At 49.8% G+C, this 27,816-nt stretch overlaps 2 protein-coding genes across 2 annotated transcripts in view; both read left to right on the top strand.

Annotated features, from left to right (window-relative positions):
- The window catches only part of PNPLA3 (patatin like phospholipase domain containing 3), a 28,001-nt gene extending 21,209 nt beyond the window's left edge, over window positions 1–6,792 (top strand). The window contains exons 6-8 of the mRNA XM_061206173.1: window positions 3,929–4,144; window positions 5,247–5,379; window positions 6,380–6,792. Coding sequence (XP_061062156.1) covers window positions 3,929–4,144; window positions 5,247–5,379; window positions 6,380–6,521 — 491 coding nt within the window. The 3' untranslated portion in view covers window positions 6,522–6,792. The remainder of the gene's footprint in view (window positions 1–3,928; window positions 4,145–5,246; window positions 5,380–6,379) is intronic.
- A 14,841-nt stretch (window positions 6,793–21,633) lies between these two features.
- SAMM50 (SAMM50 sorting and assembly machinery component) overlaps window positions 21,634–27,816 on the top strand; it is a 31,129-nt gene continuing 24,946 nt past the window's right edge. The window contains exons 1-3 of the mRNA XM_061206168.1: window positions 21,634–21,829; window positions 26,059–26,169; window positions 27,278–27,379. Of these exons, the coding sequence (XP_061062151.1) occupies window positions 21,809–21,829; window positions 26,059–26,169; window positions 27,278–27,379 (234 nt within the window). The 5' untranslated portion in view covers window positions 21,634–21,808. The remainder of the gene's footprint in view (window positions 21,830–26,058; window positions 26,170–27,277; window positions 27,380–27,816) is intronic.

Here is a 27,816-nt window from a genome sequence, read left to right as displayed (position 1 = left end):
ATTTAAAATTTTCCCTAAGGGTTCCCAGGTCGGGGTGGAACCTTAGAGGAAGCGCTTCCCATTTTGGCTCGAGCAGTTGGTAACAGAAGTTAGATGTCAGTGCGCTCAAATCAAAACATAAACCTTCACCTCGTCAGCTGGAAGTCACACATAAAACATAAACCGTAAAAGGAAACAGCAAATGGATGCTCAAAAAGAAAAAGGAGAGGGCTTCCCTGGTGGCGCAGTGGTTGAGAATCTGCCTGCTAATGCAGGGGACACGGGTTCGAGCCCTGGTCTGGGAAGATCCCACATGCCGCGGAAAAACTAGGCCCGTGAGCCACAACTACTGAGCCTGCGCGTCTGGAGCCTGTGCTCCGCAACAAGAGAGGCCGCGACAGTGAGAGGCCCGCGCACCGCGATGAAGAGTGGCCCCCGCTTGCCGCAACTAGAGAAAGCCCTTGCACAGAAACGAAGACCCAACACAGCCAAAAATAAATATAAAAATAAATAAATAAATAAAAGATTACTATAAAAAAAAAAGAAAAAGGAGAAACATATGGCGGAGACCCGCCCAGATGTGACTTCTGAGTCCTACTAGACCTGAACCGTTGCCCCAAAGTGGCACCTTACATCAGAATCTCCCTTTGCAGGGAGAATTGCACATCAGGATTTCCCTTTGCAGGGAAATCCCCAGATTGGAGCCGAAGTTCCTGTAAGGGGACGGTCAAAGGTCAGGAAGTGCACTCCCGGAGGCTCACCGTAGGTGCTGACAGGTGCGTTGCGACTTCCGTACGCCCTCTTTCTGATCCTCCAGTATTCAGTGTTTTCTCGGAGTGGAAGTGCAGGCCGGTGCAGGCAAGAGAAGGTGTCCCCAAGGCAAAAGGAGCCTCGGCCGCTGCTAGGTCAGCCTCTCCCCCGTTCTCCGTCGCCGAGTCGACAGGCCGGGTGTGATGGGGCACAGCCCTGCGGCAGGGAGTCCCTGGTGATCTGGCCTCAGAGAAATCCTCCAACCCTCCGCTTTCCCGAAGGAGGCTGGTGTGGAGAGAGATCCCCGAGCTTTCGATCAAGCCGAGGGGCCCTGCGGGGCTGCCTGCCCGCGAGCAGATCCCGGACGGGCCCGTATTTTGTTGCCGAAATCTCGGCTTCTCTGTGCACCGAGGATGAACAGAAATACGGAGACAAGAGATTTTGGAGGAAGAGAGAGATGGCTTTATTTTTCTGCCAGGCAGAAGGGAAGACACAGGAGGCTAGTGCCTCAAGAACTGTGTCTCCCCCTCCTTCGGGAAGCAGAGAAGATTTTATATGTGAGGCTCGCAGTCCGGGGTATATGATAAGGATCAAAGTAGTGAAGGTCTTGCATTCTTCTTCTTCCTGCATTATTTCAAAACAGTCACAGCAGGCATCATGTCAGGCAGCCCGGTAATTGGGTCCATTTGTCTCTGGGTTATTGGCCTGTGACCTTTTTTCTGAAATGCAAATGCTACAAGGGGTGATTTGCTACAAGGGAGTGCAGGATGTAATTCACGTTATGTTAAAGAGTAATAGGTTAGCTTTGTGAAGTACAGATCTAGTTACAGAAAGTACAGATTAGTAACAGTTAAAAAACAAAAACTAGGAGTGATGAACTCTTTCAGGCCAGGTGATGATTCTTCTCTTTCTCTAGCCTGTTCACTGTTCCCTTTATTTTCCTTGTTCTCAGGAGAGGGAAAACTTCCTTTCTATTTTTGCTGCAACATGGTTGCCGACAGATATGTACAGAGAAGGCTGACGCTGTGCTCAGTGCCCTGGCAGAAAGATACAGGATGCTGTAGGATCACACGGGGAGCGAGTGGATCTGCAAGGCAGGGGAAAGCAGGGCTTCAGGAGGATGTGAATCCATGTTGACACTTTGAGGGTGAATAGGAGCATTCTAGGCATGGGGGACATGAGCATGAGGTGCAAAGAAGGCGTGTGTAACTGGAGTGGCGGGCGTGGGGCACCCAGAGAGATGGACAGAAAGGAGAGGGGCAGGAATGGCAGTAAATGAAAAGTGGAGGGACAAGGTTGGGCCTCACGGACGTGGTGAAAGGGTCTGCATCCCACAGCAATAGGGAGCCACGGAGGGCTGCCGAAGCGGGAGTGAGGGCGGTCAGAGGGAGCTTTGGAAGGCCCCCCACCCCCCGGCCGCAGTGCAGAGAGGGTGAGAGCAGCATCCAGGAGGTCAAGGAGGCCGCCGTGGGCTTGGCCGGGGTCACAGCAGCAAGGGTGGTGGAAGGGGCCCGAGGGAATAGGACTTGGAGGCAACCAACCAGAGGTTCTGGAGGAGGAAGACTTAGGCATGAAGTCCTGGCCTCTGGCTTCTGCAGCCGGGACCCGGGGAGAGGGGCTCTGCTCAGTGTTCGGGCCCTCAGGAGGGCGTTCTGGAAAGCAGTCTGGACTGGGGATGAAATTTGGGAGCAACCTGGGAATAAATAACAGTGATGGACCCTGTAGAAGTTACTAGGTGACTTTGGGCAAGCCACCTCCCCTCTCTGGGCCTCCGTTTCCACATCTCTAGCAAAAGACATTTGGATTAAATGACGCCGGGTGATTCTTAGTAATTCTAAAGACTGGCACGCGGCTGGGCGCTTGCAGCATCGGTGCTGGGTTTGGGTTTAATGATCTAAGCGAGGTCCTCCCTCGGCCAGGCTGGCCTCCTCGGGGTCCTGCAGAGGACGCGTGGGGCTGGGCCAGGTGTCCTCTGGGAACAGATTCTCTGAAACATGCCTAAGGGAAAGTAAGTCCCAGGGTGTGAGCTCTGTGTCTAAAAGAGGCCGGAAAGATCCAGGGGAGAATAACTGGGAGCCGTAACTTGGGAGCAAGGTGTGGGCATCCAGGGGCAGCCCCTGGTCTTTTTTGTGTGAATTCTTTTTCTTGCATCCTCTTTTATTTTCTTTTAAAATTTATTTATTTATTCATTTATTTTTGGCTGCAATGGGTCTTCGTTGCTGCGCATGGGCTTTCTCTACTTGCGGCGAGCAGGGGCTACTCTTCGTTGCGGTGCGCGGGCTACTCATTGAGGTGGCTTCTCTTGTTGCGGAGCACGGGCTCTAGGCGCGCAGGCTTCAGTAGTTGCAGCACGCTTGCTCAGTAGTTGTGGCTCTTGGGCTCCAGAGTTCAGGCTCAGTAGCTGTGGCGCACGGGCTTTGTTGCTCTGCGGCATGTGGGATTTTCCCAGACCAGGGCTCGAACCCGTGTCCCCTGCCTTGGCAGGCAGATTCTTAACCACTGCCCCACCAGGGAGGTCCAGCCCCTGATCTTTTAATCTTAGGTTGGAAGCAAGAGGTGAGCCGAGGCAGGCATGGGCATCCGAAACTACCTGTCCCGCCGCCCCCACCCAGTGTGCGAGCAGGAACCACCCGCTGGTATCGGCTCCTGAGCCCCGGCACCTAGGGCAGGGCTTGCACAAACCCCTTGACCTAATGCTTCTTTCGAGGCCGTGTGATGGAAGGGTGCCATCTTTGACATCACATCTCAGTTCAATTCTCGCTGTGCCATGTATTGGCTGTGTGGCTTTGGACAAATCTCTTAACCTCTCTGTGCTTCTGATTCCTCAGCTGAAAAGCAGAGATGATGATAATGGTAGCAGTTGAATGGCTGCTGCAGAGCCTGGACCGCTGGCTTAACCAGTGGTTCCGTTACTATAAATTAGTTATAACCCTTGGTTTTGAACATCAAGAATCCACACGTGGCTCCAGAGCCTACACAGCTGGTGAGTGATGGAGCCAGGAGCCCTCGTCACATCCATCCGGCGTCAAAGCCCCACACTCCTTTCTCCCTGCTGGGACTGCCTGCCCTCGTTGATCTCCGCCTTGTACTAATAACAGGCCTGCAGCTTCCCTCTAATTTGGTGGGCAGGTGTGTGTGGGTGAGTAATGACCCCGCCGCCCGAAATTGCCTGACGGGTTTGTTTCTGTGCCCTTCGCAGGCATCTGTGACAGGCCCCCTCTGTGCCTGAGTGCATCCTCAGCAGAGTCGGAAGTCCTCGAGGCCCCCTGGGAGCACGGGAGCCTGCAGCCTTCCCCGGGCATGGCCACCGGGGAGGCGAGGCCTGAGGGAGACAAGCTGCTGGATCACCCGCACCTCAGCATCCTGCCCTGGGACGAGAGCATCCTGGAGACCCTGTCGCCCAAGCTCACCATAGGTGCCGGCTCTGGGGGCGGGACAGCAGAGGCTCTCTGTGACCCTTTATGAGGCAGAAGGGGTGGCTTCCCTGTGTGTTGTGGAGGAAGGTCATGCCGCGGCGTGGGAAGAGATGGGGCGGAGCAACCAGGGCAGGCCCGTCGGGACCCGCACCGCCCAGCACGGGCCTCCCATACCCCTGGGTCCTTGCCCAGTCTCCCTTCCCATGGGGTCCTGGCCAGAGGAAAACAACCTCCAGCTGAGTTTTGTGTTAACTGGCTGTGCTCTCTGCTCCTAAAGTCCAGGCAACCCCCGGGGGTGGCCTGTTCTTTGAGAACGCCGTTCTCTGCCTGTCCTCCCATCTCAAAGCCTTTTCTCTCTCGAGGAGCCCCTCCTAATTTCTCCCTCCCCACAAAATCAGTTTTGAACCTTCACTGAATCTGGTTATTTTATCATGTCATCGATTATTTAATGGATAGATGAATGCACCGTCCAGCTTCCAGTTGGGCATTTGGGGAAATTCAAAGATGAACGGGACAGGGATTTCCCTGGTGGTCCAGTGGTTAAGACTCCGAGCTTCCAATGCAGGGGGTTAGGGTTCAATCCCTGGTCGGGGAACTAAGATCCCACACACCGCAGGACGGCAGGATGTGGCCAGAATAGAATAGAAAAAATCAAAGACGAATGGGATGCCGTTTCTTGCCCCTGAGGCACTAACACCCCAGGAGTTGCACTAACCAGCAGCTGCTCAGATTAATGTGATTTGAGGCATCACGAGGTCATTACAAAGGGAAAATAGAAGGCTAGGGGGTTCCAGGCAGAAGAGATGGAATCCAGCTGCAGGTGCAAAGAAGAGCTCATAAAACTGGGGCCAGGGGCACTTTGAGAAGTTTGTGTACTCCAAAAATAGTCAGTTTAAAAGAGAGTCTTTAAAAGGGACCCTGTACCCTGTAGGTGATCCAAGGGCTACTTGGGCACATTCCCCACCTGATCTCATTTGTGGACGCTTCTGATTCTTTGGCTGCCAGGATTTGTATATTTCACAGAAATTCCAAGCACCACCCGGGGAAGATGGTTTGGTTTTTACACTGGTGAGAGACAGACCTCCGAATTGTATTTTTCAGCCCTGAGGGAAGCAATTAGAAACCAAGATGGGTACATAAGCAAGATGTGCAACTTCTTACCAATTAAGGTCATGTCCTACGTGGTGCTGCCCTGCACGCTGCCCGTGGAGTCTGTGATTGCTGTGGTCCAGAGGTGAGCGCTTCACGTGGCTTTGTGGCTTCCTCATGGAAATGGGACGAGGATTAAGTGACAGAAGCCGTGGAAGGCCCTCGGCCTGGGGCCTGGGGCCTGGCTCCTTATACATCGGGGTGGAGTTCACAGTCAGCGTGGAACACCCTGGAAAGGTGCCTCGTTGGCAAGCCCCTGCCCACCCCTCCTCCTTTCTCGTTGCTGTTACAGGTTTGTCACTTCCTGTAGGTCTGCACTTCTATTTTGGGATTTTATTCCTAGTATGTTGGAGGGGTCTGAGGCCAACGCTGGGATGCCTGCTGGATTCCTGGGCGTTTGTTTTCCCTCAGTTTTCTTCTGATTTACTTTGGTGTTTGCTTTCTTTTTAACAAGTTAGTCAACATGTCCCTCAGTCCATCTTTTAAAGTCCCAACCGTCCTTCAAAATCCAGCTCAGTTCTCCAGCTTTGGTCATCCTCCCCAGAGCCCTTCCCCACCCTGCCAAATCAGCCACCCGTTCCCGCACAGCCTTGCCCTGGGTTGAGGGCTGCTCTGGCATTTCCCAAAGCCCGGGATGTGGGGTCCTTTTCATGTCCTGGGTGTTGGGAGTCTGGAGGGCAGTGGTCAGGCCTCCTCGGAGGCTTCCTCTGCTGCGCTCGCACGTGGCCAAGCACAGGAGACCTGGGCGCAGGGGGTGGCTCTCGACCGCAAGCTGCTCTGCATCGGTGGCCATGTTGCCACAGAGGAGTAGGATCCTGGAAAACCAAGGTCTTTTCCTTTTATTTCCACGTAAGTCCCTTGAGTGTTCCCAAATCAAAAAATGGCCTAATTATCCTTTGGGCCTTTAGGTTGTCTTGTCTTTGGGAATTTATCACATCGGGGTTAGAAGTGACCCTGGCAGTTTACCTGGACGATGGTATCGTTGTAAGATGTCTGCCTTTGGTTAGGGTTTGGTTTTGTTCTTTTTGTTTTGGTTTGTCTTCCTGCTCATACAACGTGGGTGTCTCTCTGTTTCATTCCTGCAGACTGGTGATGTGGCTTCCAGACATGCCCAGCGACATCCAGTGGCTGTGCTGGGCGACCTCCCGGATTTGTTCTCGAGTGATGATGCGTCTGCCCCCTGTGGAGCCCTACGTCAAGGACACGGGACAAAAACTCTGGAATTAACCAAGCCCCCATAGCAACTGTTGCCATGGGCTCTCCTAATCTAAACCGGACAGCCATAGTCTAGGCTAGACTAGGGCTCTCCTAGTCTAAACCGGACTCCATAGTAGGTAAAATATTCACCATGTAGCAACCTCGTAGCACCCTGACCAATCGCCTGATGCCATCCTGCCAGCAGGAATTTTCTTTGTCTTGAGGCTGTAAAAGTTGGCCACTAGCCCACAAAGGGGATCGGCTCTCCCTGGTCCATCAGGAAGCAGGCCTGCTGGATTTGCAGCGCCCCTCACCAACTCTGCTCTTTGTTCGCAATAAACTCACTCTTTTCCAAGATACTTCGTGTCTGGAAATTCTTTTCCAACCCACGTTCGGACAACGACATTTGGTGGCCCGTACAGGGACCTCCAGGGGGATCTCTTTCGCCACCTCCTCTCCTCATTCCTTGGGACTCTCTGAGAACAGGCAAGCTGCCGTGAAAGCAACGGAGGAACTCTGGCCAGGGCCACATCCTGGTGTGTTCCGAAGGCTCCACGGCTCACTTCGCCCCAGTAACTGCCGTCCAGATGGGTGAGGATCCCTCTGTCTTCCTTCCGACTGAGGACTAGGCTGATTGGTATCGTGCGGGCACGCGTCAGGCATTTAAAAGCCATTAGGGCGCCTGCCGCTTGAAGACTCCCGTGAAGGATAAGGGGGTCACGGAACCGACCAGGCTGTTAGAGCGTCTGCCCCCAACTTCCGTGCACCGTGAGGTGCATATTGGTTCAAGCAAAACACTGAGCCCCCTCCCCTTGGCCGCCGCCTTCCCGGCAGGACTACGAGGCCGATTCCTCAGCCTTTCTTCTCTGTTACTTTCACCTTCTTCTGGGTCCGGATTGACTTACAGGAGCCTAGGCGTTGCCTCTGAGCCATCCCAGGAGTGCCTTTTCACGTTTCAGGGAATCGCCAAACGGTGAGTCACCCGGTGGGTCCCGGGAATCTCTCTCTCTTTTCTTTCTGTCCCTGCCCGAGTCGCATGGTGCCTCAGTCGCACACTCAGGGTCACCTCTCACGGTCGGACGCGATTGTTGGGATGGTCGGCCCATTTTGTGCCTTAGTCGCACGGAGAGACCACTGGGGCAAAGGGGACGCCTGTCAGCCGGTGACTCTCAGGACCCCCATTCTACGGCATACAGGCTAAGAATGGGTTCTGCTACGTCTCGGGAGCCTCCCTCAGACTCACCCCCCGGCTGTATCCTCAGGAACTGGGAAAATTTGACCCTGAGAATCTCGAAAAGAGGAGGCTCATTTTCTTTCGTAACACGGCTTGGCCCCAGTATAAACTGGGGGACCGAGAACCATGGCCTCTTAATGGGACACTAAATTATAACACGATCCTCCAACTTGATCTCTTTTGCCGGAAACAAGGAAAGAACTCAGAGGTTCCTTACGTCCAGACCTTTATGGCCCTTAGTCAGAATCTGGATCTGAGGGACTCATGCCGCATGTGTCTTTCTGTTGCCGCCTTATCCCCCCGACCCCCTCTGCCTCCCTCTCCATCACATCTCCTAGGCGACCCTCTACTGGACCTTTCCTGTCCCCCACCCCATGAACCCTCATTGCTTCAGCCCCTGCACCCACCTCAGCACAGCTCCCCAGTAGGTACCCCCTTACCAGGGCGAAAGCCCCCCTCCCCTCCCCATACAAGATCCAGGACTGCCCAACACCAGGAAACAGATTCTAATATGCTTCCCTTAAGGGAAGTGGCAAATGGAGACATGGGCACTAGTAGAGTCCATGTTCCCTTTCCCGTGTCTGACATTTCCCAAATTCAAAACAAGTTAGGTTCCTTCAGTCAGGATGGCCACAATATTCTTTAGAGTCCGGAGAAAATTGGTTAAGATAAAAATTTTTTGAAATTGCAAAACCAGTTTTTATGCATATGCAATTAGAGAAAGCTAGCTTGTTGAAATATCTTTTTCAGAATTCTGACCCTGAGAGAACAAAAATATGCCTAGGAGAAAGCTTGAAGTTAACTCTTATCATGTCCTTGAGCTACAAACACAGCCCACTTTGCCTGAGACTTCAGCCTTGGGTTAATTAGTAGAACTTCAAGCCAGGAGAAAAAAAAAAGAGGCAAAGAGACATTTTAAGCCTCAAGTGGAAACTATGAGATCTCTGACTGTCTGGATATCTGTGTATGTCTCAGTATGTGTCTGTGTCCTTGGATAATATTGCTGAGGTTAATTTGTAAATGAGCTCTATTTAATTGGCTTAAAAGAAAAGTAAGTGCTTACAAATCAAACAATTCTAAATGCAAGAAAAATTAAGCTAAATAAATTTCAGATTCACGTGAACTGGGGAATATTCAATATTAAATTAATACCTGGTATTAATGTTTAAGTTTATTGATCTAATTAATATAGACATGTCTTTAGAGCGATCAAGATTAAGTATAATACTTTTATTGTGCCTAGGTTTAATATAAACTAAATAAGATCTTATTATAACTGTCACAAATTTGTCAGCAATGAAAAAAACTCAATGTGAAGAAACTTAGTAAAAGAAAATACAGGGGACTTCCCTGGTGGTGCAGTGGTTAAGAATCCGCCCGCCAGTGCAGGGGACACGGGTTCGAGCCCTGGTCCGGGATTGCCGGGAAGCAGCTAAGCCCGTGCGTCACAACTACTGAGCCTGCGCTCTAGAGCCTGCAAGCCACAACTACAGAGCCCATGTGCCACAACTACTGAAGCCCGCACACCTAGAGCCCGTGCTCCGCAACAAGAGAACCCACCGCAATGAGAAGCCCGCGCACCGCAACGAAGAGTAGCCCCCGCTCGCCGCAACTAGAGAAAGCCCACGTGCAGCAACGAAGACCCAACGCAGCCAAATAAATAAATAAATAAAAATTAATTTAAAAAAAAGAAAAGAAAATACAAATGAGATTAGAGCTTTGCGTGAAGTTTTTAGGAATAATTATGTTTTAGGAATGTCTACTTAAGAATAATCTCTCCAGATATTCGACAACTTAAAACATTGAGTTGTGCTAAATTAAAGTATGGAATTTTATTAAATAACTAGTCCATTTCCAAATAAAATAAGATACTGAAACATTAATTACTGAACACTGGCTTCCTTTTACAGAGAAACAAAAGGTTCAGAACTATTACTAAATGTGTGGTGTTCACTGAGATACTTTCTGTAAGAAGCATATTTTTCAAGGAATCATTACTTGGATTTATGTTTACCAATCTACAGAGTGCTGCTATAAAGGACAGTTCATGGTTGCTTAAGGAAAGTAGGATGTGTGTTTTCAGTAAAGAAGGTGTGAGGAATGGAATTACATTTTATTAAGAAAAAAGGAAGTAGGTCTAATTTAGAGTTGACTGCTTCTGAATGGGAAAATAAAGTGATGGATACAGAAAGTGATAAAAAGTTTTGTGAAAAGTGGACCCTGAGGAAAGAGTTTTATGCATGGTCAGGATTGACTAAGTTTAGAATAAATTTAATTAAGTAAATGAATTTTAAAAGTAAGCTGGTGCAAAACTTGAATTTGGCTTTTCTTTCTGTTAAGAGGACGAGATTTCTTAAAATGTTGAACTGCCTTTGATAACAGATTTTAAATTTCTTTACCTCTTAAGTGATCTGTATTTGCCTTTGAAATCTTTTATTGTTACCTTGGCTAAGTAAATAACTATTGCTTCCTTAAGTGTTGTCTGCCATAACAGTAACCAAGTTACTTTGTTAATTTTATTGTAATCAGATTTTAAACGTGCCTTCTTAAGTCTTTTGTCATTATAGACACTTACAGTTTCACTCTAATGCCTTTGCAAAAATGCTTCCTCTTCAAGAAGATTTATAAAAAGGACTTTTGGATAAATACAAGTTTCGGACTTTCAGACTATAATGATAACTAGGTAAGAATGAAGAATTCTAATGAAAAACCTGATGGCTTCATAAAGCTGTTAACAAAAAGGATTAATTACAAAGGACTGAATGAACTGGTAAATATGGTTATAATTTTATGGGTTCTATCTGAAAAATTACTGGTTTGAATCTGTATTTTCCAGGTGTAAGGAAAACCTTCCCCTCAAACTAATTCTGACTTACAGTAATTTGGTAAATTATACCTTTGTAAGCAAAATTGAAGCATTTACATTTTTCCTCTGTCTGCTCACTCCAGAGATGGGAAACTCTTAGGTTCCCAGCAGCTTTATCAGATAAATTAGGAAGGCTACCTCACTAACAGGTACAGAAATCTCAAGGTATTTTGGGAACCTTGAAAAGGGAGGAATTCACCTAGATCTGGTAAGCGAAATCTGTGACAAGCCCTTGGTGTGACTTTCCTAGCCCTGAGAGGTCTTTTAAGAGTTCAGTCTGAGACTCCTTATGAAAATTTCCGCAAGCAAAAAGCCTATATGATAATAAACTTAAAAATAAACAAGTTTATTGAGACCAGGCTGAAATTTGGTTCTCTCTCTGTTAAGAGAACAAAGTTTTCTTGGAATGCTGCTTTTAATAACAAACTATGTAAATTCCTTTGCCTTTAAGTGATTTGTATTTACTTTTAAAATCTTTTGTTACTTTAGTAAAGTAAATACATGTTATTTCACGATGATCTATGAAGATCGTGGCACGCATAGATAAAGTTCATTCTGCTTCTACAAAAATTAACCCCTTGGGCTTCCCTGGTGGCGCAGTGGTTGAGAATCTGCCTGCTAATGCAGGAGACATGGGTTCGAGCCCTGGTCTGGGAAGATCCCACATGCCGCGGAGCAACTAGGCCCGTGAGCCACAACTACTGAGCCTGTGCGTCTGGAGCCTGTGCTCCGCAACAAGAGAGGCCACGACAGTGAAAGGCCCGCGCACCGCGATGAAGAGTGGCCCCCACTTGCCACAACTAGAGAAAGCCCTCACACAGAAATGAAGACCCAACACAGCCATAAATAAATAAATTAAAAAAAAAAAAAATTAACCCCTCATTGCCAGACTTTCGCCATCTTGATGTCCTTAAAACATGACAACAATCTACTCCTAATTCAGGGAATTTAAAATGGGTAAACAATAGCTGTCAGTCAAACAGTCACGGCTATGGAAAATCCAAGACTGCTGCTTGGCTTTTTCCAGCTCCCTGACAAAGCTCATTTTTTTATTTGATGGGATAAAGCCTTCCCTGGCTGCAGGGTTAATTCCCTCACAATGAAAAAAAAAAATTACGTTTCACTGAATATTAAATTCTAGCTTTGTTAATTAAGGTCTGTGTTACCAAGACTCACTTCCCAGTTAGTTCCTTGCTGTCATGTTATGTTGCTAAGAAGTTTAATTGAATTATTAAAGGACACTGTAAGTTTGTTTCTAAAGCTTATCTCAGTAATCTATTTTCGGATGAAGATCAGATGCCCCATGACCTACAATCAGGGGATTATGCATACTGGAAAAGACATAATTTAAAGGACTGTCTCCAACCTGGATGGATGGGGACCCATTTGGGGCTGGCTAAATGACTCTCTTTGTAACTCCACCCTCAATTTTAATCAGACTAGCCTGGAGTGGGATCCCTAGTCCGAGGAGGATGAATATGATGTACATGAAGGTAATTTCACTTTGTGTTGGGGAAATTCAAGGAAAAATGTGACTAAGAAATATATTAATGAAGACCATATCCCCATAAATAGCTCGGCCCTGGAAACTAAGTAGGTGGGGATCGGTGTGACCACCGGACACTTACTTAGTTTAACCTCCCGACAAGACTCTCCTCCAAAATACAACATAATTCAGCTAATATTCAGAAATTTGTTATGCCAATGCCCCTGTCACACATGATCAGTCAGAGCCCGGATTCTCCCCTTTATGTATAGATGATTACTTCCTCGGCGTTTGGCCTTCCCATTATAATCCTAGGCCATAGGACCCCAGTCTATTTCCAGAGGAAAACTCCCAAAAGGTCAGGGCCCGGCTCTAGGGACCCACAATGGGGGTATCCTTGAGGGGCACCGGATTTTCATTTCTGTGCGGTAACAGGGTCAATCTGGATCTTCCCACACTTTGGAGGGGCTCCTGCACAATTGTTGCTGTGGTCCCAGAGGCGACCATTATGACTGCAAAGGATTTAGCTTCCTTAGGAGACATTCCCAACCTTGGGTCCTTCCTCCAGGAGGCCTTAAGACCTGTCCTGGAGAGAAAAAAAAAACGAACCGCTGATTGGGGGGGACATGCTTATGATAACCCAATTCTTGATCACCCCGAAATAATGCATAGCGTCTTTAGAGGGCTCTTCTGGTTTGCAGGCATACCCCTTAGAGAGGGGCATTCTCCGTCTCACCATCATGGACAATGAACCTTGGAAGGCTACGGTAGCAGCCACTGAAGAATAGCAGTCAGCCCTAGGCTCTCTGGCCGAGGTGGCTTTACAAAATAGGAGGGCCCTTAATGTTATAACAGCTGAGGCGGGGGGTATCTGTGCCCGTACTAAATGAGACAGGCTGCTTCTATATTAATACCTCCGGCCAGGCTGAAGAAGACCTCCAGATTCTAAAGAAAAACATCAAATTAATAGAAGATTTAAAAGAGAGAGCAGGACAGGGCCCCAGCTGGCTTTCCAGCCTCCTCTCCTCTCTGGGGATCCAGATATGGACATGGCTATTGCCCTTGCTGGGACCATTAATCCTGATAGCCCTTGTTTTGTTGTTTGGCCCCTGCATTATTAACGCATTATCTAAGTTCATTTCCCGACAGGTTCAAAAGATTCAATTCCAGATGGTGCAACAACAAGGGTACCAGCCAGTTGGCACATGGACTACGTCGGAACAAGCTGCCTTATCATTCCACAGGCGCTCATCTCCCTCCATAAATACACCCTGACAGAGAGCGGGCATTGGGACCCAGGGCGCCACGATGCCCCTGTCCAGCAGGAAGAAGCTAGGAATGGTCATCGCCCCTTTCCCCAATGACCTGGGTTCCTATGGCCCGAGATAGGGATAGGCAGATAGTCATGAGCGGGGTGTTAAGGGGCCAAAGATTTGGTCCATATATAAAAAGGGGGGGAATGTGGAGCCCTACATCAAGGACACCCTATGTCAAGGACACAGGACAAAAACTCTGGAATTAACCAAGCCCCCATAGCAACTGTTGCCATGGGCTCTCCTAATCTAAACCGGACAGCCATAGTCTAGGCTAGACTAGGGCTCTCCTAGTCTAAACCGGACTCCATAGTAGGTAAAATATTCACCATGTAGCAACCTCGTAGCACCCTGACCAATCGCCTGATGCCATCCTGGCAGCAGGAATTTTCTTTTGTCTTGAGGCTATAAAAGTTGGCCACTAGTCCACAAAGGGAGTCGGCTCTCCCTGGTCCATCAGGAAGCGGGCCCGCTGTGTTTGCAGCGCCCCTCACTAACTCTGCTCTTTGTTCTCAGTAAACTCACTCTTTTCTAAGATAATTCGTGTCTGGAAATTCTTCCAACCCGCACGCGCGGACGGCGACACTCCCCGCTTCCACACAGATGATTTGGCTGTGGGGCTGTGAGCCCGACAGGCACCCTCTCACCTGCTCAGGCCTCGTGTGCCATTCTAGAAACGTCGTCGGGCCCCGGATAGGTGGCAAGGAGCTCACCCTCTGGTGCAGGAGGTCCTGTCTTATGGGAGGCAGCTGAGCAAATCAGAGGTCTCAGAGCACCTGCTGAAAGCTAATATCCAAGACATAGCTGCACAGGATGCGGTGAAGCCCAGGGAGGGGGCGGGGAAGCGCGTCCACTGGGCCTAACTTTGACGGCAGAGGAGGAGAGAGCTGGCCGATGGAGCTGGGGCAGGGCAGAGGGACAGGTGCGGGTCCGGGAGGGTCAGGTAGCATTGGTTTGCCTAAAGGAAGTAGCTCTGGGTGCTGGCAGCACAGGGAGGGGGTGGAGTGCGGAGAGAGAGGCAGGGCCAGGCAGGGCCCCTCGGAGTGTGGGTGTGTTGGGGGGCGGAGGGCGGGGCGAGGTGCTTGTTAATGCAGATTCCCGTCTGACCTCAGACTTGCTGGATCACGGTCTCCCCAGATGGAACCCGGCAATCTGCGTCGTTAACGTGGCCCGGATGCTGCTGCTGCTTTCTCAATTCTGAAAACTAATTCGGAGGAAGAAGGGCCTGGTGTCAGTGACCAGGGTGGGATCTTATCCTGAAGATCGTGGGCCTCGGCTTCCTCACCTGTTCCGTGGGGGTGACCCTCCTCTCCTCATTAGGTTTCTGCGAGGCTTCGGGGAGCCCCTAGCACAGTCCTGGCCACGTGGCGGGCACTCGGGAGAGGGGCCCACGGTTGTTTTTGCTATTCGCAGACGCGGAAGTGTTTAAAGTAGGGAGCGGAGGGATCCGGTTTGCTCTGGGAAATGACGGTAGTGGCCACGTGGAGGAGGCCGATCACCCCCAAGAGGACTTGCCGCCCACTCAGCTGTCCTGGTGGAGGGTTTTAGAATGACTGGTGTTTGGAGGGGGGTGGGTAGAGGGAACCCTGTGGCTGGGGGCTGGGCTGCCCTTTGTGCAGTCTTGGGGGTTGGAAGGAAGTAAGGAGTAGGGTCCCATCTTTCCGTCCAGGAAGCAGTTACTGTGGGGCGAGGGGGGTGCCATCCTCCCAAGGACACCCCTGGTTAGGGGGGGCATTAAAAGATGGTAACTTATTTACATTCTGGTACATCTTTTTGACCTAAATATTTGATAAAGAGTTTTATATTAATTATAAGGGAATCTTCGTATTTCCTGTTGAATTATATATCATGGGAATCAGTGAGATATTAATAGAAGAAGCCTTAAAAAAAAAATCCAGTTCAGGGACTTCCCTGGCGGTCCAGTGGTTAAGACTTTGCGCTTCCACTGCAGGGGGCGCAGGTTCGATCCCTGGTTGGGGAACTAAGATCCTGCATGCTGTGCGGCGTGGCCAGAAAAAAAAGAAAAAAAATCCAGTGCACAAGACGGTCACCCTGGCACCCCCAGGTCCTTACCTGTCCTCTCCACTTGCAGAGCCCTAATGGAGATGAGCAAAGAGGCAGGCACCCACCTTCTCTCCGGGGTGGTAATTTGTTGGCAAGCACAGTGTGATATGACCCAAGATGAAATGTGTTTTTCTTATTTATGCATTTGAGTATAACAAAAAGAAAAGAAACAATGGTAAGCTCAGAATCCTAAATGTTGGCCCAAAAAGTTGCAACTGTCACCCACACTGTGTATGTATCCTGGAGTTGAAGAACCGGCAAGGTCAAACCCAGCACTCCACTGCGAGGACATACACTTTAGAGGAGAGTGTGGTTCTGGGGACAAAGCCTGCGTGAGCCTTGATGTGATCGTGAGCACCTAGAAGGCAGCGGCTGCTTGTGAAAATACGGGGTCGTCACGCAGTGCAGAGCTGAGCTCCTCGAGTTTCCAGGGGCTCCTGTGCTGGTAGCGCTCCCGTGCTGGTAGCGCTCCCGCCCTGAGAGAGGCAAGGCTGTGAGTGGTGGGCTCCCCCGGCCACCTGGGCCCCAGAACAAAGCACTGTCCCCTATGCTGAGCTGGCCTGGAGTGGGGGAGGTGATGCCTGCCTGACACCCACCTGGACTCCTGGTGACGCACCCTCATACCTTCCCCAAGCCCGACTCTCAGGGTTCCCAGTGGCCTTTTCCGTCAGAACCACAGCGTAGGTCTAAGCACGTACAACCACACTTCAGCAGTGCTTTATGGTAGCCAGGATATTTCCGTGTGGATAGTATCCTATACACCAGTTCTGTGATCATTATAAGGAAAGAAATATGTTAAGATAGGATTACATGGGACTTATTTTCTTGCTACTTTTTGTAATTATTCAACCTTCTGATGAGCATATGTTTTATAATTTTTAAAAAATGGAGAGTGAGACAAGGAAGTGTATTACTTTGTTAGAAACAGCCAAGGCTGCCCTCCCACCTGTGCCTTAAATGCTACCCCATCTCCTCCTCTTTGGCTGCTCCCAGAAGTCACTCGCCCCACATCCTCAACCCCCCGCCCCCGCCCACCAAGGCCCTCCCCTCTCCAGCGTGGCTGGTTTCTCATCAGCATGTAAAACATCCTCAAGTTCCTCTCACCTTGTTAAATAAAAGCCTCCCTCTATTTATGGTCCATTTATGCCCTGGGGAATCATCAGTGTGCAGTCTGTTGAATGCCAGGGAGAAACAGTCTATTTGGTAAACAGCAGAACTTGGTACAAAGCATGAGCCCAGTCTTGTTAAAAATTAAGACGTGTGTGGGCGTGTATGTGTAGCACAGAGACTGAAAGGATGTATGCCAGGACACTGACGGTGGTTACCAATATGCCATTATCTATGGCATACGCAATGCAATTACAACGCAATATGTAATTGCGTTGTATATTAAATTTCTAAGTATTCCTTTCGTCGGAGAATAATTTATAATAAATGTGATCGTTAAAGTGCTTTCCCTCGTCTCTGCATCTTTCACGAGGAGCCACAGTGCTGCTTTCCTTGCCTCACAGCCAAGCTCCTTTAAACTCCCCTGCGACCTCCCCACCCCCAAGGTTTATGGTCCCGCTGCCCCAGACGGCCCTGCCAGGCCAGGTGGCCTCCACATGCTCTGTCCTGGACACTGAGGGCCAGACCCTCCTTCCCGGATCCCTCTCCTTCCTCTGGGACCCCAGACTCCTCGACTCCATCCTGGCTACCGGGCTCTTCCCCAGGGCTGGGGCGTGCACACAACCACTCCTGGGGAGGCCTCGCTCACTCCAAGGAACCCCCTCCTCCCTCCGGTCTCTGGCTCAGGTGAGGGTCCACCTACCCCCCCTACCTACCCCCCCGTCGGCCCCCCAGCATCCTCCCTCCAGTACAGAGCTCCTCAGCTCCCTCATCAGCTGCCCTGATTCTATCCACAGCCGAGTCACCTGAGCCAGGAACTGGGGACGCACTGAGTCCCCCCACCTTCTCCTCCAGGTGGTCCCGATCCTGCGCGCGTCCGCCCCCACTTAACGTCTCTGTTAGCCGCTCCCTTGTCGGCAGCCCGCCCCTGCCCTGGGCTGCTGCAACGACTTCCTGGCGGGCTCCCTGGCCTGCACCCCGCCTCAAGCCATCCTTAGGTTCAAACCCGGTCAAGTCACCCCCACCTCCCCACACGGAGAAGCCGCCTTCCTCCTGGGCATCCCTCCCTCGGTGCCCCCCGGCAGCTCGGACCCTGGTCCTCCGGGGCCTGCCTGCTCACCCCGGGCCTCTGCCTCATGCCAGTGGCCATACTCTTTCCTCTGACCGGCTCACCTTCACTCCTCAGGCAGCAGGCGCTGGGGACATGGGGGATGGAGGCGAGCCCCTCACTCAGGGTGCCCGCCCTCTGGGAAAGGAATAAGGAGACCAAGGCTGCAGCCCCAGGGAGTCCACACCACAGGGTGCCCCAAACTAAGAGTAGGGTGACCTCTGCGGCGATCTGTGAAGACCCAGCGTCCCTTCCTCGTGGCTTCTGAGATTTGGGGTTTGACTTTATCCAGGGAACCAGTGTAGTCACTAATCTTCATTTCTCTGAGTGATGGGACCAGATCAGCACTTCGTAAACCAAATTTTCTGGAACGTTGTGTCCTTGCGGATGGCGCTAGGGATTTTATCAGTTAGGATAGACGGGGTTATGCTGTGTTTAACAAAGACTCCCAGACTCCCAAAAGGTTCCCTCCTCAGACTACATGCCCATCGGACTTGGCTGACCCAGGCTGAGCCTGTCCCAGGCCCTCGAGGGTCGGGGTGGGCGGTGGGGGAGGAACACGGTGCTTAAAGGTCTCCATCCAGAGTGACACCTCTCCCTCCTGCCTACAGCTAGTGGACCAAAGCAAGTCACATGGATGGGGGCATGGAAATGCAAGTCTACCTTTTGCCCAAAAGAGGAACAGCAGAAATTCTGGTGAACAGTGCCACTGAAAGCCACAGAAAACCTCAAAACCCAAAAAGTCTTTAAGACAGACTAAATAACCCAGGAAATACTGAGTTAAAGAAAGCGAAACAAGTGTATGTACTGCAGGATTTCTGAGAGCCTTTAAAATGTTAACGTACAAGGAATTCCCTGGCAGTCCAGTGGTTAGGACTCTGAGCTTCCACTGCAGGGGGCACAGCACGGGTTCCGCCCCTGGTTGTTGGGACTAAGATCCTGCATGCTGTGCAGCAAGTCCAAAAAAAAAGGGGAATGTACATTGTGACCGTCAGAGAGGGTAGAGCTGTGTCTTTGTGTTCCTAACGTGTCCTCTGCCACCCTGACCCTTGTACACAATAGGGCTCTCAAATGTTATATTTGGCTCAGGACTCTTGTTGTCATATGCAGGTCAAAGTCATGGCTTATCTTTGAGAGGAGGCTTATTTAAGAGAATAACAAGGAAATGCAGGAAGAAAATCTAGTTTATTCAGTGTTTACAGTGTGCCAGGCCCCATGCTTTATTTCATTAAATCCTCACTGTACCATTATGCTTTAAGAACTACTATCCCCATTTTACAGATGAGAAAACTGAGCTTCAGGGAACCAGGAGAATGAATTTTTGAATAAGTGTCCAGTCTCTGTGACTTGTGCTTAAAATTTGTTCCGTCTCCTAGATTATCTTTGGAGATCTCTGTCCAAGTTTTCACACCTAAAACAGCCTTTTGAGTCTGAGCTGGGGGTCAGTGAGGCCCGTGAAGCCCCACTTTGGTGGCCAGAGGCAGGTTGGCCGGGCCTGTGGGCATTGAACCCTGGGCACTCGGAGTCTTGCTGGGTAACAACCGGGCAGTGTTTTGAGCTTCTCCCACTCAGACACCTGGTGGCTGCAGCCTGTTATGTATGCCCCACCCACCATCCCCCCTTTAAAAATTGCCAGAAGAGGGGAATCCAGGGTCGGGAGGCTTCTGAGCCATCATCTACTCCACCTCCACGGCCCCCACCCCCCCGAGACCCTGGGACACGTGGGCATCATTCAAGGTGGCTAAGAGTCAGAGGTGGGACCATGTCACACTCTCCTTTGTTTGGGTCCCACCTGGATTTAGGGTAACTCACTTAGGCTCTCTGGCCCTAAGTTTCATCTTCTACAAAAGCCTACCTTACTGTGATGGTTAAATAAGACCATTTATGAAAAGCACTTGGCACCTGGCCTGGCACATGGGTATAGGGACAGCTAATCTTTGTGGGGGGGGGGGGGCACTCTCCCTGGGCCAGGCACAGCTTTACATCTATTAACTCACTGAATCCTCAAAGCGATCCTGTGAGGTGGATGCCATTACTACCCTCACTTTACAAAAGAGGAAACTGGCCCAGAGAGGTAGGGGCCCTGCTTACAGCCACACAGCTTAGCAGTGGTAGAATCACGGCTGAACCCCAGCCAGCAGGTCTGTCCATAAAGCCAGCCAGCGTTGTAACCACTAAACGGGAGCTAATCTGATTATGATTCCCTGGCAAGTGGTGATCCAAAATGGCTTAAAAGCCTGCAAAAGCCCAGGACATATTACTTCCTAGTGTGAAATACAAGCCAATTAAAAAAAAAATCCTTTGTAGAACTGGCAGGGTCCTTAGCAATCTCAGCTCATTATTTTATAATGGAGAAAAGTGACCCTTAAAATGGGTGTGACTTGCCTGGGGTCAACAGCTAACTTATAGCCCAGTTCTTTCATCAGCTTGCAGCCTCTTGAACATACGCCCAGGTCCAGACGTCTCTCCCAGCAGGCCTGGCCCTGCACACCGTTCCCCTTTTCATGGGAGGCCGTCTTGCCTGCCTGTATCACGGCCCTGCATCCTTGTCCCCCACCTCCTGCGGATGCCCTGCTGCTGCCTCTGCCTCCCCCTCCTGCTGAGCACCTCTTCCACCCATTTCTGGCCAAGTTCCTTATAAGCAGGTTAGCGGCCCCATGTCTTCAAAGACGTTAGAAACTAGTGATGAAGTCAGACATGGACATAAAGAGTTTTTTAAAATGAGGGGTTCTTAAACCTAGTTGGCAAAAGAATTACCTGGCACACTTTAAAAAAATTCAGATCTCCAGGTTCTGCTTTCCAGAGGTTGGTTCAGTAGGTCAGGGCTGAGGCCCAGGAATGTGCAATCTTAATAAGCAGTGTCTGTCTGTTTGCCCTAGCCTACGGCAGGGGAGCAGTAATTCAGCAAATATTCACCAGGTCCCTGCATCACGCCAGGCACTGTGCTAGCCTCTGGGCTCATGGAGGGAACCAGACTGGTCCCCACCTCTGGGGACTGACAGCCCAGCTGGGAAGACAGATGGATAGGTCAACTGGCAAGGGATGCAGTGTGGGAAGGAGAAGGGCCTGGATGGCAAGAAAGAGAATGTGGACTTAATATTTACCCCAGGGATGCTGGAGGACTCTGGTGCTGCTACTTAAACAGAAGAGTGTCAGGGTCTCTGGGAAGGGGTGGAAACATTAGTGCACATGATACTGAAAATCCTTTTCTCATTTTGTCTCTTACTTGTTTCTCTCATTGCATTTATCGCCACGTGACTATTACTTATTATATACTGTCTTCTGAGCGGGGGGAAAGCTGTTTCCACCACCCAAATGAAGCCCCAGGGCTGTCCTGTTCTCCGATGTGAATGGCCCCCATGCGAACCCCGATGACACGCACTGACATTTACTGCAGTTGAAAGAATAACGGTCATTTATTCGCTGCTCACTAAGTGCCCTGCCCTGTGCCAGGCGTTAATAACACTCTCAGGCGAGCCTTGTAATCCATCCCTGCGAAGCAGATAAGACCGTCACTTTATTTTGCCAATGAGGAGGCTGAACCCTGGGGGGGTTCAGTGACTTGAAAGCTCCGTGCGGCCAGCAGGAGAGGAGCAGGGCTCCAATCCGGATTTGTGCGGCTCCACACGCCGGGTGAGGCCACTGTTGCAGCCGGGTGTGGCGAGCCTCGGCGCTTCGCCAGAGCGCGGGGACAAGCACTGCACCATTGGGCCGAGGTGCCACGAGGGTTAAGGGAGACACGTGAGTGAAGTCTCGGCGCGCCCACCAGCTGGTCTGGTCTCCCCCAGGGAAGCTCCGGCACTCCCAGCGAGACCCTCACGCAAACCCCGCACCACGCGCCAGCAGCTTCCCGGGCGCCACAGAACGCTCGGCGCTCGGGCGGTCTCCAGGTCGCAGAGCTTCCCGGCGTAGGCGTGAACATCCGGGTCATAGATTCTTAAGGACCAATGAGCGGAGGAACCGTGAACCAGGAGGCGGGGCGAAGGCGGGACATGATGGCCGCCCCCAGTCAGCCGCGTCCGGGGGCTTGTGGGTGTTGCACCAACCGGTAGCTCCGCCACCGACTCGCCCTCTGCCTCACCCGCCGAGCCTTCGTCGGGCCAGGGCAGCTCTGGGAGGCGGCGGCCAGAAGGGGAGCCATGGGGACAGTGCACGCCAGGGTAAGAGGCCCAGCGACCCGCGGGCTGCGTGACCTCTGGGCGGGCGCCGCGGGGGACGCCCTCGCGGCTGCGCCCGGGGTTGCCCTAGTGAGGGGACTGCAGGGCCCCGAGGCCGGTGCGGAACGGGGCCGGGGATCTCCGCCTGTAGCGCCCCAGCTCTGGGCCGCCGCGGGCCGGGTGGAGGAGACCGCAGAGATGCCGCCAGCGGGTACCGCAGGCTTCCGAGCAGAAAACGGATACTCAGAGGAGGGGCGTGACTTGCCCTAGGTCACTTAGCGAGGCAGTGGCCCGGAAAGGACTCTCGGGCTTTCCGTGATGTCCTGCAGCGGAGGATAAGTTCTTTCTATCCTCAGCGGTTTCGGGCGTCTTAGTTCCTTACCGGTCACCTTTTCCGATCTCTCCCGCTCAGCCGCTCTTGGGGTCTTGCTAGACTCTTAGAGCACGAAGTAGTGTCTTCCAACCCAGACCCAGCTAGGAGTCCTCGTGTCTCTTGGTTACCGTGGAAAGACGGAACCTCGCTGAGCTTTAGTTCCTCCTTTTAAAGTGGAGGCAGTGATAGTACCCACTCACCGGGCTGTTAGGAGAATTGAAAGACACAGTACACGTAAAGCACTTGCTTGGGTGCTTAGCGCGGCACCCAAGCTGCCCAACTGCTCTTTATCGTAATCTTAACTGAGACCCAGAGAGTGACTATTTGTCCAGGGTCACCCCGTTAGAGCCTCAGAATGTTCTAAAACTCAGACCTCCTGAGTCCCAGCCCTCAACACAACTTCTCTTCCACAGCGTGGATTGTTTCAGTTGCCCTGCTGAGACGTTTTCAGGAGTTTCCCAAAAGAATTTAGCACAGACTTCTCAGCCTGGTGTGCGGGAATGGACTTAACTTCCATTTCCAGATACTTCCTGCAAATGAAACACCGTTCCTCTTCCGACACACTCTTTGGACCGTGCTGTTGGGCGGAGCTCCCTCTCTCACTCACCCCCACTCCCATCTTCAGCTGGCAAAATAGTCCCATCTTTTAGAACTCAGTTCAAGTCACTTCCTACATAAACCTCCTTATCTCTCCTCATTTCCTCATTTTGGATGTGTTGCCAACCTCCTTGACATTTCTACTCTGGTGCCCTGTTTTAGCTCTGCATTTTTGACTTATCCTTTTAAAGTCTAAGTTTCTAGATGACGGTAGGAGCTGCATCTTACTTGCCTTGCATCCCTTGTAGCATCTTGGCAGAGTAAGCATTCATTCGTTTATTCAACTAATATTCACCAGTGGTTAGTTCCGTGCCTGGCACTGTTGTAGGTGCTAGGAGTACAGGAAAAAGAAGTCTCTGCTTTTATTAAGCCCCTTTGACACTAAAACTGCTGCTCCTTTGATTAATGTATTGACGAGAAATAATTTGAGTTCTTTAATTTGGCCTTTACATTTCACTAGCCAGTGTTGTTTGAATTTTGGTCAGGACTCACAGAAAGAAAACATCCCATATTTGCTATCTAGTACCTTCATGCATATGTGAAACAAAAGTTTTCTGAAACAGTATTTACCCTTGATACCTATTATTTTTTCTTGTATTTTCTATCTGATTCTAGTCTATATCACTTTAAAGATGCTGTTCATAACTCATTAAATTTATTTCATGTCCTATTTCTTCAGTTAGCACTGCCTTGCCTAGTGCCTGGCACGTGGCGTCCGATAAAATTTGTCGACTCACTAGTAGACCGATCTGCTTAAAGGTTAGAGGCTAGATCCAAATATTTATTTTAATTCATTTCACTAAATGCTTACCCAGACACTGGAATGTAAATTCTGTGAGGGTGAGGACCTTGTAAGCGCTTGTCACATAGTGGTAGATATTTGGTGAATGAATGAATCTCTAGTAGTGAAACAGTTAATTTAGGACATCAAGCTTTGGTGCAGTTGTGAAACTGTAAAGACATCACCTTTTGAATTAAAGTCTAAATTTCAGATTTAAGAGTACAAATGGGTCTAGCGTGTCTTTGGTGAGGTGTGTTTTCATGCTTTTGAGGTTTTAGGAACCGTAATGGAAATTTTTTAGCATAGACTTTATGCCCAAAGTCTATTTGTCAAGCATTCAGATTAAGAAGAATGAATATGTGCGTATATTCCTAACCATAGTATATGCTCTGCATAGACAATCTGCGCATCTATAATATACTTTTTTGCACTACATAAACTTAAATACATAATACATAAACTTAAATACAACATTCATGAAATGTTGCATAAAAAAGTTACTATTTTAATTTGTTCATATTTTTGAGAAATATAGTAATGATCTCGTTTTAAAAATATTTACACAACAAAAACGAAAGGATAATTATGTGAAATAAATTCTGTTTCTTTGCCCAGCATTATCTTCCCTTTTTACTTATGTAAATAATCCACTTCAGCCACTGAGGGAAGGACTGGTTTTGTCTTATTCACGGCTGCATTCCCTGCTCTTCAGGGGACAGTAGGCACTCAGATACTTATGAAATGTGAGAACAAAAGAAAAAAATCATTCACTCACCCATTCCATAAATATTTGAGTATTTCTGATATAGCAGGGCAGATAAAAATAAGAAAAAGTAGTACCTGTAAAGGTCATAAATTTCCTCCAAGAGGTGTCTTGTGAAGGAGGGACTGATTCTCCCTGAAGAAGCCAGGGACGGCTCACAGAGGAGATGGCACTGAAGGTGGTTCTTTCAGCCCTTTCGGGGGAGGCAGGTAGTTAACCTGGGCGGAGAGAACCAGGTGTGCACGGACACAAAGGTGAGGGTCGGGGGTGGTGGGGATTGAATCTGGAGTAGCAGGTGGGGGCCGCATGGTGGAGTTCCTCACGTGCCCTGCTAAGGAATCTAGTTGCATTCGCCCCCGAGGGCACCTTTGAGGACTGTCAGAGTCTTTTAGGGCAAGGATGGGAGAGAGGACATGGCGCTGTCAGGTCATTACCCTTCCAGAGGACCAGTGGCACGATGGAGGATGTGCTGACGAGAGGCTGTGAACATTGCAGGGGGACGGTGAGAGGGGTCCGGAGTCCCCACTGCTCTGCATTCTGCAGACGTCCGGCGCTCCTGTGCACTTCAGAAGCGCTTATCTGTAGAGAACTGGTGGAGTGAGGAAGCAGCCGGATACTAGTTCCCATACTTTTCCCCAGAGTTGCCTGTTTCTACCGTCACCCGCTGCCACACTAGACCTTCTGAATCCATTTCCACGAGTGTCTGGGAATCCCCGTATATATGTAATAAATATACAATGTTATGTGTTTATTATTATACATACTATTATATTATCGTGTCTCCATAATTATTATTATAGAATCCTTATTCAGAAGATGCTAGAATGCTTTTGAGACGTCAGTTCAGACTGAAGGAAGGGACCGCTTTCTGGCTGGCCCGTTTTATGAGCATATGCAGTTCCCCTGAGTGTGTGAGACTTTCTGGACCAAAACGAATGATCAGAGTCCAGAAACATATTTTCTACTAATTTGGCTGGTTAATGTAATTATCCTAGAATGTATCCAGTTTTGATTAAAAAAATTAGGATACTTTCTATAACTGGAAAGCAAAAAAAAATTTTTTTTTTTTGGTCTTCTAATGGGCCTCAGGTGTACAGAACTAGGTGCGGTGTAGTCCTCGGTTCATGGCACAGCCATTGTCGGTTTGTGCCTGACCCTTTCACTGATGAATTTTCGTCTTTGCTTTATGAATTAACAATACTCTGGACAGCGAGGAGTCAGCGCCAGCCTAACACCTGTGCGTCGACAGCCGCTTATGCTGCCCACGTGCCCCCCACCCTGCTGCCTTCAGCCCCAGAGGGGACCATGGTCCTGAGTTTTCTGGGGCACCGTCTAAAGACAAAACTAAAAGCTTTTTTTTTTTTTTTTTTTTATTTGGCTGTGTTGGGTCTTCATTGCTGCGCGCGGGCTTTCTCTAGTTGAGGGGAGCGGGGGCTACTCTTCGTTGCAGTGCACGGGCTTCTCATTGCGGTGGCTTCTCTTGTTGCGGAGCACGGGCTCTAGGCGCACGGGCTTCAGTAGTTGTGGCACGCGGGCTCAGTAGTTGTGGTGCATGGGCTTAGTTGCTCTGCGGCATGTGGGATCTTCCCAGACCAGGGCTCGAACCTGTGTCCCCTGCATTGGCAGGCGGATTCTTAACCACTGTGCCACCAGGGAAGTCCCAAGCTTTTGCTTTTTAATATAAGTTCATTTATCTGTGGTTCCTCCCTCCCGTTCAGAGTTTGGAGCCTCTTCCAGCCAGTGGACCTGATTTTGGAGCATTAGGAGAAGAAGCTGAATTTGTTGAAGTTGAACCTGAAGCTAAACAGGAAATTCTTGAGAACAAGGATGTGAGTATCCTGTTGAGGGCTGGATAGAGTTGTTACTAGAAACACTCGCTTCCACAAGCCGCTGGGGAAACATAAAGGGATTAACCTGTGTCGACACCTTTATCAAAGGAGAGTTTGCAGCCAACTACATTTTAGAAAGACTGGACACTTGGAGAAATAGTTTCTGGTTTTAGAGGAAAAGTTTTTCCTTGGTGATTATTTACGTGGGAAGTGTAAACAAACACATTTTTGAATTTATGTTACCAAAAAAAAACCCCAAAAGTATTTCAAAGAGAAACTCAAATTATGCTTAAGTTTATTCTTTGTTCCCTGCTCCCAGAAAAAAGACCTTGGGTCTTGAATAAAAGTTTTTCTAAACTTTGTTGCCTTTGAAATTAAATACAGTGGGAGAAATGTAAGCACGTTTTTCATTAATTCTTTAATTAAGATCTTAGTGTAGTATTCTGATCACCTGTAAGTCATACGTTTCCCTACCACTCCCATCATCCCTGCTTGATTTGTCTCTTGCCCACTACCGTCTACTGTACTGTGTATGTTACCTATTTCTCTCCCCTTTAGAATCTAATCTCCATAGAGGCGGGAATTTTTTTGTTTTGCTCACTGCTATATTCTCAGTGTTCAGAATGATACTTGGTTCATAGGTAATCAGTGCCTTTTTATTGAATGAATGAATGAAGTGAGCATTTATAGACAGGTGAGAGGCTCTGAGCCAGCATTTATCAGGCTATATTGAAATCCACACAAGATCTCTGGCAAAATACACGCCGTTTACTAAACCAGGTCACAGTCAGCGTCATCCAGAGGCCAGTGCTTGGGGAACATTTGGGGAAGGATGTGTAGGGGACCTCTGCACCCTGCCTGGGTTTAGGACTGACCTGGTCCTTGGTCACCTGGCTGCAGAGACCTTGTTGATCTCGTTCACAGGAAGTAAAGACCTAGTCAGTTCAAGTGACCAGTTTTTTGAAAAGGTGAGGAATTCAGAAGCGTGGATCATTAAATTAAAAAGAAAAATCTTTGAAACTAATTTCAGACATTTGTCTTTGGCCTCGATGCCTGATCTCTTGCCCTGTCTGGTACTCAGTAATCTGTGTCCCCTTGTCACGTCTAGGTGGTCGTCCAACACGTGCATTTTGATGGACTTGGAAGGACTAAAGATGACATCATCATGTGTGAAATTGGAGGTGTTTTTAAGGCTAAGAACCTTGTCGAGGCAAGTACTCCCTCTGCTTGGCCTTCTTGTCTGTTCCCTTCTGAGGCTCCCGTGACGCTCTGCGCGCTCACACACTGAGTGCCCCGCCCCAGCCTCCGCGGATGACCTGCCGCCTACGCCGAAGGGGGCTGAGCCCCCTCAGTTCCCAGAAGCCTCCCACACACGGCCGTGCGTTTGCCTTGGCCCGTATCCCGGAGAAGAGGTGTCTGTCCTCCTGTCCGCGGCTGGCCCCTCCCCGTGTTCCTCACGGCCGGCCCAGCGCTGCCGTAGAGCTGGTGGCGGTGGGTGCCGACCTTCCCGCACCCCGTGACGCTCAGTGCGCTTCCCCTCGAGGGCCCTCAGCGACCGGGGCGAGGGCTCTGGCTAGTTACCCACGCTCGCGTCCCCTCGGGCCCTTACTCCGTTTATCCACTGGGGTCTTTCCTGGGTTGCACTGT

The sequence above is a fragment of the Eubalaena glacialis genome, chromosome 11, assembly GCF_028564815.1.
Source record: "Eubalaena glacialis isolate mEubGla1 chromosome 11, mEubGla1.1.hap2.+ XY, whole genome shotgun sequence".
In the NCBI taxonomy this organism is placed as follows: Eukaryota; Metazoa; Chordata; class Mammalia; order Artiodactyla; family Balaenidae; genus Eubalaena; species Eubalaena glacialis.
This window is presented reverse-complemented; position numbering and strand designations above follow the sequence as displayed.